General features: G+C 38.1%; 1 protein-coding gene across 1 annotated transcript; it reads right to left on the reverse strand.

The window, feature by feature from the left end:
* On the reverse strand, positions 1652-5429 carry LOC107611400. The gene is made up of 8 exons (XM_016313330.1): positions 5247-5429; positions 5016-5032; positions 4344-4655; positions 4101-4171; positions 3086-3572; positions 2694-2950; positions 2020-2475; positions 1652-1911 (listed from the first exon to the last, which is right to left on the reverse strand). The coding sequence occupies exons 1-8, from the start codon at positions 5427-5429 to the stop codon at positions 1652-1654; spliced, it is 2043 nt and encodes a 680-aa protein (XP_016168816.1).

Here is a 13499-nt window from a genome sequence, read left to right on the forward strand (position 1 = left end):
CTGCTGAAATCTACATGCAGTCAGTTGTCTGGAGCACTACAGTTCCGTTGGTGTCATTTGAATGTATCGAGTGGTATGCTACCGATAGGTTTAGGCGACAGTTCGGTTTCGTTCAGGAGTACCTAGTCAGGAGCGGAATCTGGACAAGGCGCATGGAGAAGTCCTGACTAGTCCTAAGAATTTTAACTGGGCCATAGCACCGAGTCATTCAATTTGGGTGATGCATTGGACAAACAGGTATAACTACATTCTATCTGAGCTTCCCATGCCTTCACAGCATCCATTGGATAGTTACATGTACTGGTACCGATCAAAATTTGGGGACCACTTGAACTTGTCGAATCTTGTGGGTCAAGAGAATGATGAAGGTAATCAGGATATGGATGAGGGTAATTAGGATACCGATGAGGGTAGTCAGGATATGGATGATGACAATGAAGAACAGGAGCCACATTCGCCGCATATATCACCTCCAAATCCGCTTCCACAAGAACAACCTCAGTCCTCAAGCTAGTATGTATGATTCACCCCATCATTTCCAATACATCAACAATATTGGGGTACGTCACAGTTTGAAACAGGAGAAGGAGGTTCTTTTAGCCAGTTGCTTGGGTTCATGGCTGCAGATGCAGGACAATCACAATATGGCCATCAGCCTGAGTTCATGGCAGGTAGGTATTCGTTGGATGCGAGGTATCCGGGCCATACCTCATCGGTTGCTTCTGGAGGGTTCGTATCTGTTGACTCTAGTAAGAGTGACGGTGGACGCGGAGTTCTTAATAGTCAAAATCCTAACCGCGTTTCTATAGGACTCATTGAGGAAAATGCTAACACACTCGAGCAAGAGACCGATGTGTATCTAGTAGATGACCCAAATGACGAGGACAATGATGAGAAGGATGATATAGAGGAGTTCGATGAGGATGAAGAATCTCATAATGATGGTATTATGTTGTGTATTTTGCTTTACACGTTCGATTAGTTATTTATTTTGTGTTCATAAATGGTATCTCTGTTTGGTTTTTCCTGAATGATATGTGGTATCTATGTTGGTTTGATTACCTAATGTGCTACATTTAATCGTATTTTTTAAATTGTATACAGGTTAGGCACGCACTCCGGATGACAAATTCAAAGGTTACAATCTGAGGATTGATCCACCACGCCGTATCGCTAATCACTACACTCCATCTGTCTTCAAAAAGGCGGCTAAGAAATGCAAGAACTTTGTGAAGGATGTAAAGTGGACAATCAGAAAGTAGTTGTGGTGTAATGTATTTATTTAGGTATTACTGATGTGGACTATGTTTAGAGTACTTTGTATCTATTGGACATTATGTATTAATGACTTGGACTATGGTAAGATTACTTTGTATGTTTAGAGTATTTATGCATTAATGAACTTATTCAGGTATTAACGATATAGACTATGTATTAATGCTTCATAAAATCTTAATATATTGCTACAGATATCATATCAATATACCTCATTTGGACAATTGAGATCATATTATATAATGCTACAGATATCTTATAATACTAGAGATTCATACTTTATAATGCTACATATATCAGGTCATGTTAACTTAAATGGACAACTCATGCCATACTATATAATGCTACATATATAATATCATCTTAGACTGTGAACCTATTGAGCAGCTCTGTCAGCATTTGCACCAGCTGACTGACGGCATCTGCTACGACTGTGTCCCTCAGCCCCACATAGCCTACATCGCCTAGGATGACGTAATATTCGCGTGTCCATCTCATTCAAGAAGCGCGTTATCCTGGGGCGACCTTTCGTGACGCGTCTCAGGTACGGATTCGGTACGAACCGAGGTCCATTGTAGGCAGGCCATGTAGTAGGATTACCTAGTGGCCTAAACCTTGCTCGGTACACCCGCCAAACTTAGTCCATCTTATAGACATCATGCACATATAGTTACCAATCCAGTCGCTAGTTGGCACAACATGCGAACACATGTCTGTAGGGGATCCGGTCCACCTGGAACTCACCACAGTCACATCGAAGGCCACGTAGATCGACTGCAAACTCCAGTCCACTTGGCATCTCACGCACCTCAAAGACCTCATTCTGCTGTTCAAAGCAACTAACCTGAATGTTTCCTGATGCAAGTTGGTTTGCATGCAACTTCGAGGTCACGACATCAGAAAACACATGGCCAGTATTAATCTGCGCTTCTGCCTCCGCTCTTTTTCTGGTGAACAACTCGTTTAGCCTGTAGAATGTTGCCTTCACAAGAGCAGTAATGGGAAGATTGCGTGCACCCTTCAATACTGAATTGATGCATTCCACTAGATTCGTCGTCATGTGACCCCATCGGTATCCACCATCAAATGCCAATGCGTACTGTTCGCGAGAAATTCGGTTTAACCAGTTTGTATACGCCTCGCCCCATTCCCGTAATCGCTGGTAACGCGCCTCGTACTCCCGCACCATCCTCAAATATCCTGGAGGATAACAACATAAAAAAAAAGAAAAATAATAGAGGTCAAAACAAATGACGACGGTAACTCTGTTAATAACTTACTTAAATTTACTAAATGATTACCAATGTTGACGACCAATTTTTGGAGGTACGGTGCCTTGAACTTTCACAGAAAATTTGACTCTATATGCCTGATGCAAAACATATGAAAAGTTCTAGGAGGTGACCAAGCTCCGTTACTGCGTTCCACAGCTGCATTGATGGATTTGTGTCGGTCGGATATTAGACCCACACCATCCCGAGTGACAACATGTTGACAGAGGTTACTAAGGAAAAAGTGCCATGCATCAGAAGTCTCTCCCTCCACAATAGCAAACGCAATTGGGACTATATTGTTGTTGCCATCCTGTGAAACTGCCACTAGTAGACAACCCTTATACTTTCCGTACAAGTGAGTCCCATCCACCTGGACAACTGGCTTACAATGTCTGAATGCCCTAATACAGGGGTAATAACTCCAAAATACTCGATGCAGTACTCGAATATCACCCACCAAGTCATCGCCTTGATATGCAGGCATAGTCTCAAAATGGACAACAGCTGATGGCTCCTTATGACACATGGCCTCAAACCATATAGGCAACGCTTCAAACGATGCTTCCCAACATCCAAATATTTTTTCTACTGCCCTTTGCTTAGCCAACCATGCTTTTCGATAACTAACGGTGTAGTTGAACTTCGATTGCACTTCTGCTATAACCGATTTCACCTTTAAGGAGGGGTCAGCCTCAACCAATGGCTTTATTGCTTCTGCAATTATGATAGAATCCAGCTTTGAATGATCCTGTGAAATGGTGGCTCTGGTACAAGTGTGACTACCATTATACCTCCTTATAATCCAACAGTACTTCCTGCGGATCATGCTAACCTTGATAAGCGAATCACACCCTGACCCATACTGTGTACACTTGGCATAAAATGTCAACGGCTCAGACTCATACACCAGGTAGTCTACGCTTCGTTGTATGGTATACTCTTTTATCGCCTTAATAACAGCTTCCTTAAAACTGAACTCCATACCAATGGAAAATTCACCATCTGTGATAATAGGAATTTCTGCTGGGACAACCACCATAGGAAAAATTAAATTAATACACAGATATTTCAAAACCGATAATAAGGGTAAATCAACATTCACTGCATCTAGTATGATATAAATCTAAACCAGACATCATGTTATTATGTCACTCTAAACAAAATAAGAACATCAGCATCAGATATAAAAACTGGACCGGACCGGCTGGTTCGACCGTCAAACCCAATGAACCGGATCCTAACCGGTCCGGTTCATTGGGTTTGAACCGTACAAGGCATCGATCCAGTGCGAATAATAATTACAAACTCACGTAATTTTTAATAATCATATTGTAGAGAATTTTATTATTATTTTCTAATAAGTACTTGTAGTATATATATAACAGTACAAAAAATAAAATATTTATTGTTCCTGTTCCATATTGGTTTAAAATAACTTAATTTTTTTAAAATGTTAGCAAACACAGACATTTTCAAGTTTCTTATTTAACATTCTTGCTATTTTTTATTTTTTATTTACATAGGACCGGATCAACCGGTTCAACCACTTACCCAGCGGTTGAACCAGTGACCCAGTCACCTGAACCGTTCGAGCATCGGTTCGATCCTGAGAACTATGACATCTATTTGAGTAAATAATGGTAAATAAATACTAATTTATTCATAACTAAATCAATAACTAACTAAAAAAAAACTAATACGACGAATTACGTACCTGCAGTCATATATTTCGAAAACTCCAGAACATGCATGGCTTCCAAGTCCAAAACTCGCATGAATGATGGCTCCTCAAACGGCACTTCATTTGCGAGTGCATTTGCCACCTCTGTCACATCTGGAGCCATAGTTCCGTCACCTTGATCTTCATCTCCATCTGGAGTAACAAATTCGTAGTTACTTTCGAACTCTTCTTCACTGTCACTATTATAATCTTCTCGTAGAATATTCCGGTCAGCCTCAGATTGTTCAAACTCAACATACAACTCGATGAACGAGATCTGAGCCCGGTTTTCAATATACATTGAAAATATCTCTTGCATGCTTGCTTCGTCCGTCACATATTTGGTTTGAAACTGGACGAATCCACCAAACACCGGTATGGGATATCTGTATAGGAATAACAACACCAATCTTTTTACAGATCACACTTTTGAGCTCTTCAAATGAGATGATAAAAGGAATAACAACATCTAGTGGATTTTCACAAATAAATTTTACTCCTTCAGACGTTTGTAACAAAATCTGACCAAAATAATACACTTTTAGTAACACTCTGTCACTCATTTCTCTTAATCACCAAAAAAAGGCATAACTTTAGCTACTAGATTTTCAGGTTCAAAACAAGCAATGAAGAAACGAGAAAGAAGAAACAGAAGAAGCAGCCGTTCAAGAAGTGGAAGAAGACGCGAGTAAGCTACCACCAGTTCACTTCACACTTTTATATAGGACTCTTTAACGAACTCGCACCTTTCGACTAGGTTAACCTGATTCAAAAAAATATTAAAAAATGAAATCAGACTATGCGATTTCATCTAGCAGTTTAGCCAAGCTCACGCAAAACGGAGGGTCCGAGTTCAATTCAACTTCTCAGCATGGAACTCGGACCATGCGATTTGTCGTCCCATTTCATATTAAAAAACCAAGCTAAAGCAACAAGGAGGGTCCGATTTCAACCTTCCGAAATTTAAATTCTCTTACCATACAAATTGGACCGTGCAATTTGTTATGCAGAAGTTTATCACCAAAGAACTCGCACGGTCCGAGTTCTTCTACCTTACACTGCGAAAAACCTGTCCCACATATATGTCTAGCCCCCATGAATCCATATCGAAGAATAGCACACATATGCCTTCCATTTCCATAAAATTGAGTCGCAAACATCTGTGTCTGAGACATGAGAGGATACGGGGATAGTGACACTGGGAATTGTGGAGAATAGGGATGGGACACTAGGATCTGTGGAAGGCTTGGAGACTAGGTGTGTGTTTGGATTGTGGTTTGTCAAACTGAAATTTGAATAAAATTGATTTTATAGAATTGATTTTGGATAGAAGTAAGTTTGTGCCAACATAATTTATGTTTGGCAACTCTATATCAAAATTGATTTTGATAAAATAAATATTGTTTTGATAATATTAGTTAAAATCACTTTTAGATAGATAATTACTAAAAAGGACAAGACATTAAATTATGATGTTATTTTTTTATACATGTTTAATTTTTTTATAATTTTTTTATATATTTTTAAAATATATAATATCAAACAAAAATTAATAAAAAGTATAAATAATAAATAATAATAAAAAACTCATATATAAAGAGAAATAATAAAAATTCTATAAATAATACAATAATATGTATAAAGGATAAACTTGGTAAAAGAAAAATAAATATTAAATGTCAATTTAAAGCTGGTTAGTGCAATGCAGAAGCTAAAAATTTTGCGTTTATAGGAAGAAAATTTTAAAAAATTGTAACGTACTTTTCCTCCTCGAAAGTATTTGCCAAACACACCCTAAATTGTGGATATGAAATGGTGGGTGGCTTTGGTATTTGCAGCAATGACAGTGTTGACAGTAACTATAAATGAGGAGAATGAAATAAAAGTAAAATTAAAATATAAAAAATAGAGTTAATAACTAAATCAATTTATAATTCAAAAAATACTTTAAATTAATTTTTTTAATTTAATAATTTCAAAACTTCAAACAAAAGTATTATAATAGTCACCAATTATGTTGTAGCATTAGAATTTATTTCGATTTTTTTTTTGGGCTTCAAATATTGAGACAATCATGATAAGCTTTTATAATCTTTTAACAACTTGATTAATGATAATAAAATTATTTACATATCTAACATTGTTTTCGTTAAACTAAGTTTATAGAATTAATTATTTCAAGTAACTTCTTCAATTTGTATATAAGTTATTGAGGAGTTTAGTTTAATTGCCAACAAAAGCCTATTGTTTTTAATCAATTTAATCAATTTTTTAAAGTTCACCTAATTGTTTCAAATCCAAAATTTGAGACTAAATACCAGATAACTTTCCAATTAATAGTAGTATTTAATAATAGCATATATAAAAAAAGATAATTAACCACATTAGTTATTTTTGAACTAGAGTTAGTAGTTTCTAGAGTCTTAATATTTATGTACAAATAAAACTCTTCAATTTATTGTATAGAACACACATTAATAGTTAACATTCATTTCTTCTTTTCTTTGCTATTGTTCTCTACTTTGTATAGACTTTATTTTCACATGGTATCAGATAGCGTCCAAGATTCATGGAGGCAGAAATTATCAACAATAATCCATCACCTGCTACTGCTATTACTCAAGCATCACCATCTGCGTCAATTCTAAAGCCCTTTTCTGTTCCTTTACCAGAAAAACTCAACAATGTTAATTTTCTCACCTAGCGCTATTAAGCTATTCTTACAATTTCAGGTCAAGAACTTCAAGATCACCTGGACCAACAGAAGATTCCAATAAGATACACATCAGCTGTTGATGAAAAGGCACAAAATGAAACAAAGACATATAAATAATGGAGACTTGATGACTACAATGTCTCTTCCTGGCTTTACTCATCACTGGATCCCTCTTTCAAACATCGAGTTCTTGGTTGTCTTTTTGCTCATGATATTTGGAGCCGACTTCACACCCACTTTGCATCACAAACAAAAGCTCATATTAAGCAACTTCAACTGCAATTAAAATCGATCAAGAAGACTAGTCCAGCATCTGATTATCTTCTTCAAATAAAAAAAGTGGTGGATGTACTTGCTATTATTGGAGCTCCTCTAACTAATGTAGAATACACCAATGTTATTTTAGATGGATTAAATGAAGATTATCAGTCATTCTTGACATATGTCACTGCAAAAGATCCATCCTATTCCATTCCAGACCTTGAAGCTCTCTTGATGGCTCAAGAATACATTGTGGAGAGGTTCAAGAAATCAGAACCCTCAATGGTACAGGTCAATTTCACTCAATCTCAACCTTCTACTTAAACTAATTTTGATTCTGGCTATGCAAGAAACACACCGCCTACACCTAATAGAGGCACTTATGGTCGAAGAGGGTGTGGAGGAAGAACAAATCGTGGAGGTAGAGATTTTTGGAACTCAAATCGGCCATAATGTCAAATTTGTGGTAAGCTGGGGGTATATTGCTAGTTACTGTTATTTTAGATTTGACCAACAATTTCAACATGCACAGCAAAATTCACCCAACTCTTCTATGCACAATGCACTCCCTCCACCTCCCTCATTCCATAATCCCAAAGCAATGCTTGCTACACCTGCTACGATTGCTGATCCATCTTGGTATGCTGATTCTGGCGCTTCCCATCACCGTACTCCTAATCAGTCAAACCTACAACAAGTACAAGAATATTGATGCGTGAGCATCTTTCCTATCTTTTCCTAGTGAATTTGCATCTAAATTGTTGAATTTAATAAAGAATTAATTATATTTTAGCCACTATGGATGCTATTTTGAGTTTTGTGCAATACTATTTATTTTAGGTAGCATTCGGCTGGATTTGATGGAGTTTCTGTAGCACAAGAATCAAAGGAGATGGCAGCAAGGAGCGACGCGTACGCGTGCCTGACGCGTGCGCGTGATTTGGAAGTATCCATGGTGACGCGTGCGCGTAACTGACGCGTACGCGTGACTCGCGGAAAAAGACCATTGACGCGTGCGCGTGACCGACGCGTACGCGTGACATGCGCAACGTGCAAAAAACGCAGAAAGAAGCTAGGGGCGATTTCTGGGCTATTTTGACCCAGTTTCCAGCTCAGAAAACACATATTAGAAGCTGCAGAATGGACAAATCAAGTGGTCCCCACCCTCAGCTGAAGACTTGTTAATTAATTCGAATTTAAATTCAAATTTGATTTTTAAATAGGAAAAGATATTATTTTAATTTTAATTTTATAAATTTAATTTTTAAATTATTAGGATTAGTTATAAAAGGGGATTCAGATCCATCAGATTGAAACGGAGTACATTTTTCCTGAATCCTTATTTTCTCTTTACCATGAGCAACTAAACCTCCATTGTTAAAGTTAGGAGCTCTGTCTATTTGTATGGATTGATTTTATTATTTTTTCTATTTTAATTTATGTATGGATTTATATTTAAGAATTGTTTTCGTTCTTTATTTTATGAATTTGGGTGGAACGGAAGTATGACCCTCTTTCTAAATGCGTTCTTGTATAACTTGGAAAAGCTCTTTACTTGAACAACAGCTTGAAAACATATTCTCCTAAACTTCTAATTTATCTGGATTTAATAGGATACGTGACATATAATCTTTTTATGTTTGGGTAATTAGGATTTCTGTGGCATATAACTAGAATTGAATTTCCCCCTTAATTGGAATTAATTGACCAAGGAATTGGCTGTCGATGAATTTTAGAGGAGACTAGGAAGGTCTAAGGAATTAGGGTCTAGTCACATATAGTTTGCCATAAATTAAAACCTACATGATTAAAATAAAATAATAAGAAAAGTCAATCCGAAAAATAGATAACTCTGAAACCTTAACTATTTCTTCATATTTTATTCCTCACCTATTCACTTGCCTGTCTTCAAACTCTTCTTTATTTTTTAATGCTTTTGAACTTCCAAACACTATTTTTTGTTTGTCTAACTAATCCTATCAAACACTATTGTTGCTTAATCCATCAATCCTCGTGGGATCGACCCTTACTCACGTAAGGTATTACTTGGTACGACCCGGTGTACTTGCCGGTTAGTTTGTGGGTTATAAATTCCGCATCAAGTTTTTGGCGCCCAAGATGAGCCTAGACACTTCTGCAGGCAGTTCATTGCACAAGAAGAAGACACCAGAGAAAACGATTGAGCTGATTGAATTGGTTGCAAGCAACCAATATTTATACTCATCTAACAGGAATTCTGTGAACTCTGAGACCCCTCAGAAGAGAGGCGTGTTGGAAGTAGAAGCTGTTAATGCTCTTCTTGCTCAGAACAAGCTGATGTCTCAGCAAATAAATCTACTTACTCAACAGATGGGTGGCATGCAAGTCTCAGCTATCAACACCCAAAATCCACCACAGGAAGTCTCCTATGACATGGCAGGTAACTTTATGCAAAATAATAATTATGATTATGCTCAACCCTCTTCTGAACAAGTGAATTACATGGCGAGTAGTCCTAGAAATCCCAACAATGATCCATATTCTAAGACATACAATCAGGGGTGGAGGAATCACCCAAATTTTGGGTGGAGAGATCAACCTCAGAGACCTCAGAACTTCAACAATAGTTCTCAGGGCGGTTTTCAACAGAACAACTATAATAACCGCCAATTTCAGTCTCAGCAACAACAACCACCTCAGCAGGCAAATTCTAAATCCCAAGAAGATTCTAATTGGGAGATGATGATGAGTTTCATACAAGAAACCAGAGCCTCCATTAGAAACTTGGAGGTGCAAATGGGTCAAATGAACAAGCAATTACCTGAAAGGTCTTCAAATACATTTCCTGGTGATACAGTGGTGAACCCAAGAGAAGATTGCAAGGCTATTCAATTGAGAAGTGGTAAGGTAGCTGGTTCTGAGACCAAGGTCAATGAAGATCTAGTTGAAAAGGAAACTCTAGAGGAGAAGAAGGAAGAAGTAGAGCACGCCCCTCCTAAGCGTGCAGACAACCCATTTCCTGACTCTCTTGACACTTATCCCACCTTATCAGGCCCCTGAATACAAGCCAAAAATGCCATATCCTCAGAGGCTTCAGAAGGCATCCAAAGAAAAGTAATTCTCTAAATTTTTAGATGTCTTCAAGAAGCTGCAGATCAACATTCCTTTTGCAGAGGCTCTGGAGCAAATGTCTCTCTACGCTAAATTTATGAAAGAGTTATTGACCCACAAGAGAAATTGGAAGGAGCAAGAAATCGTGGTGTTAACCAAGGAATGCAGTGCTATTATTCAACACACCCTTCCTGAGAAGATGCCAGACCCAGGAAGCTTTGTCATTCCTTGCACCATTGGAGAAGTCGGCATTCAGAGAGCTTTATGTGATCTTAGAGCTAGCATCAACCTCATGCCACTTTCAGTGATGAAAAAGCTTCAAATCCTGTTGATTTTGTTATATTAGACATGGAAGAGGAGGTAAAACCCTCTATTATACTTGGTAGACCATTTTTAGCTACAGGTAGAGCTCTGATTGATGTGCAAAAGGGTGAATTAATCCTGAGGGTCAATGAAGAACAGGTGGTCCTAAATGTTTTTGAAGCTCTCAAGCACCCTAATGATTCTGAGGGGTGTATGAAAATAGATGTTATTGAACCACTTGTTCAAGAAGTACTGGAAGCTAAGGTACTTGATGATGTTCTGGACCCTATTTCTGACTACGAATTAGTTGAAGTTGATGATTCACCACCCCAAAAGGAGCTGATGAACACGCCAATCAAGGAGGAGGAAGCCCCCAAGCTTGAGCTCAAACCCTTACCCCCTTCTCTGAAATATGTATTCTTGGGTGAAAATGATTCATATCCAGTAATTATTAGCTCTTTCCTGAAGCCTGAAGAGGAAGAGGCGCTTGTTTCAGTGCTCAAGAGCTATAAAACAGCTCTTGGGTAGACCATTAGTGACTTGAAAGGGATTAGTCCAACCAAGTGTATGCACAAGATCCTCCTTGAAGATGATGCCAAACCAGTTGTGCAACCACAAAGGAGACTCAATCCAACTATGAAAGAGGTGGTCCAAAAAGAGGTAGTTCCCAAGAAAGGAGGGATGACAGTGATCAAGAATGAAAAGAATAAGCTTATTCCTACAAGAACAGTCACAGGATGGAGAATGTGCATAGACTACAGGTGGCTCAACACTGCTACAAGGAAAGATCATTTCCCCCTGCCTTTCATTGATCAGATGCTTGAGAGGTTAGCTGGTCATGCTTTTTATTATTTTCTAGATGGATATTCTGGATATAATCAAATTACAGTGGACCCTCAAGATCAAGAGAAGACAGCATTCACATGTCCCTTTGGAGGATTTGCCTACAGGAGAATGCCATTTAGACTTTGCAATGCTCCAGCAACTTTTCAGAGGTGTATGCTTTCAATTTTTCTGATATGGTTGAAAAGTTTATTGAGATATTTATGGATGACTTTTCTATTTTTGGTAATTCTTTTGAATCCTGTCTTAAACATTTATCTCTTGTCTTGAAACGGTGTCAAGAATCAAACCTTGTTTTAAATTAGGAAAAATGCCATTTTATGGTTACAGAAGGCATTGTTCTTGGACACCGGATTTCAAGTAAGGGGATTGAGGTAGATAGAGCAAAGGTGGAGGTAATTGAAAAATTACCACCACCGACTAATGTTAAGGCAATTAGGAGTTTCTTGGGTCATGCAGGATTTTATAGAAGATTTATAAAGGATTTTTCTAAAATTGCTAAACCATTGAGCAACCTGTTGGTTGTTGATGTTCCTTTTATCTTTGATTCTGATTGTCTACATGCTTTTGAAACTCTGAAAGCAAACCTTACCTCTGCTCCCATTATAGCTCCCCCTGACTGGGATTTACCATTTGAATTAATGTATGATGCTAGTGATTTTGCTATAGGAGCTGTTTTAGGACAGCGGCATGGTAAGCTTGTACATGTCATTTATTATGCCAGTCGTGTATTAAATGATGCTAAAAAAAATTACACAACTACAGAAAAAGAATTATTAATTGTTGTGTATGCTGTTGATAAGTTTAGGTCCTATTTACTTGGTTCTAAGGTTATTATTTATACTGACCATGCTTCTTTGAAGTACCTTCTAACCAAGCAGGATTCTAAATCAAGATTAATCAGATGGGTATTGCTCCTTCAAGAGTTTGATATTGAGATAAAAGACAGGAAAGGGTCAGAAAATCAAGTAGCTGACCATCTCTCCAGAATTGAGCCTGAAGTAGGAGTACAACCACCCACAGCTGTGACTAAGACGTTTCCAGATGAACAACTGTTCCTCATTCAACAGGCTCCATGGTTTGCAGATATTGCAAATTATAAAGCCATGAATTTTATTCCAAGGGAGTACAGCAGGCAACAAGTAAAGAAGCTATTAACTGATGCAAAGTACTACATTTGGGAGGAACCATACCTTTTTAAAAGGTGTTCAGATGGTATAATAAGGAGATGTGTCCCAGATAAAGAAACACAGCATATTCTTTGGCACTTTCATGGTTCTGAGTATGGAGGCCACTTTGGTAGAGAAAGGACAGCTACAAAGGTCCTTCAAAGCGGGTTCTACTGGCCTACCCTCTTCAGAGATTCAAGAGAATTTGTGAAGCACTGTGACATATGTGCAAAAGCCACAAATCTCACTGCCAATCACGAAATTCCACAGCAGGGGATTCTTGAGGTTCAGTTGTTTGATGTGTGGGGTATTGATTTCATGGGACCTTTTTCACCCTCACATTCAAACAACTATATTCTAGTGGCAGTTGATTATGTGTCCAAGTGGGTGGAAGCTGTGGCTCTACCCACTAATGATGCCAAGGTGGTAATGAGCTTTCTTTAGAGGTATATCTTTAGCCGGTTTGGCGTCCCAAGGACACTCATTAGTGATGGAGGAAGTCACTTTTGTAACAGACAGCTGGATTCTCTTCTGCACAGATATGGAGTCCGTCATAAGGTGGCAACCCCTATCACCCTCAGACGAGTGGACAGGTTGAAGTTTCCAACAGGGAACTTAAGAGAATTCTAGAGAAGACCATCAGCATTTCAAGAAAGGACTGATCTAGGAAGCTTGATGATGCTCTCTAGGCATACCGGACAGTGTACAAGACTCCAATTGGCATGTCCCCTTATCAGTTAGTCTATGGCAAAGCCTGTTACTTACCAGTTGAGTTAGAGCACAAGGCTTACTGGGCAATCAGAAATCTGAATCTTGATTCAGAAGCTGCAGGAATTAAGCGGATGCTT

This window comes from Arachis ipaensis, chromosome B08 (genome assembly GCF_000816755.2).
Source record: "Arachis ipaensis cultivar K30076 chromosome B08, Araip1.1, whole genome shotgun sequence".
NCBI classification, from domain to species: Eukaryota; Viridiplantae; Streptophyta; class Magnoliopsida; order Fabales; family Fabaceae; genus Arachis; species Arachis ipaensis.

What these genes read in the sequence shown, in the direction of transcription:
- LOC107611400 (XM_016313330.1), bottom strand. Translation starts at nt 5,429, where the DNA reads ATGTTTGCGACTCAATTTTATGGAAATGGAAGGCATATGTGTGCTATT. An exon ending in GTCACTGGTTCAACCGCTGG is followed by an intron (nt 3,573 to 4,100) that starts GTAAGTGGTTGA and finishes TGGTTGTCCCAG; the next exon opens with CAGAAATTCCTATTATCACA. An exon ending in CAATGCAGCTGTGGAACGCA is followed by an intron (nt 2,476 to 2,693) that starts GTAACGGAGCTT and finishes GTTATCCTCCAG; the next exon opens with GATATTTGAGGATGGTGCGG.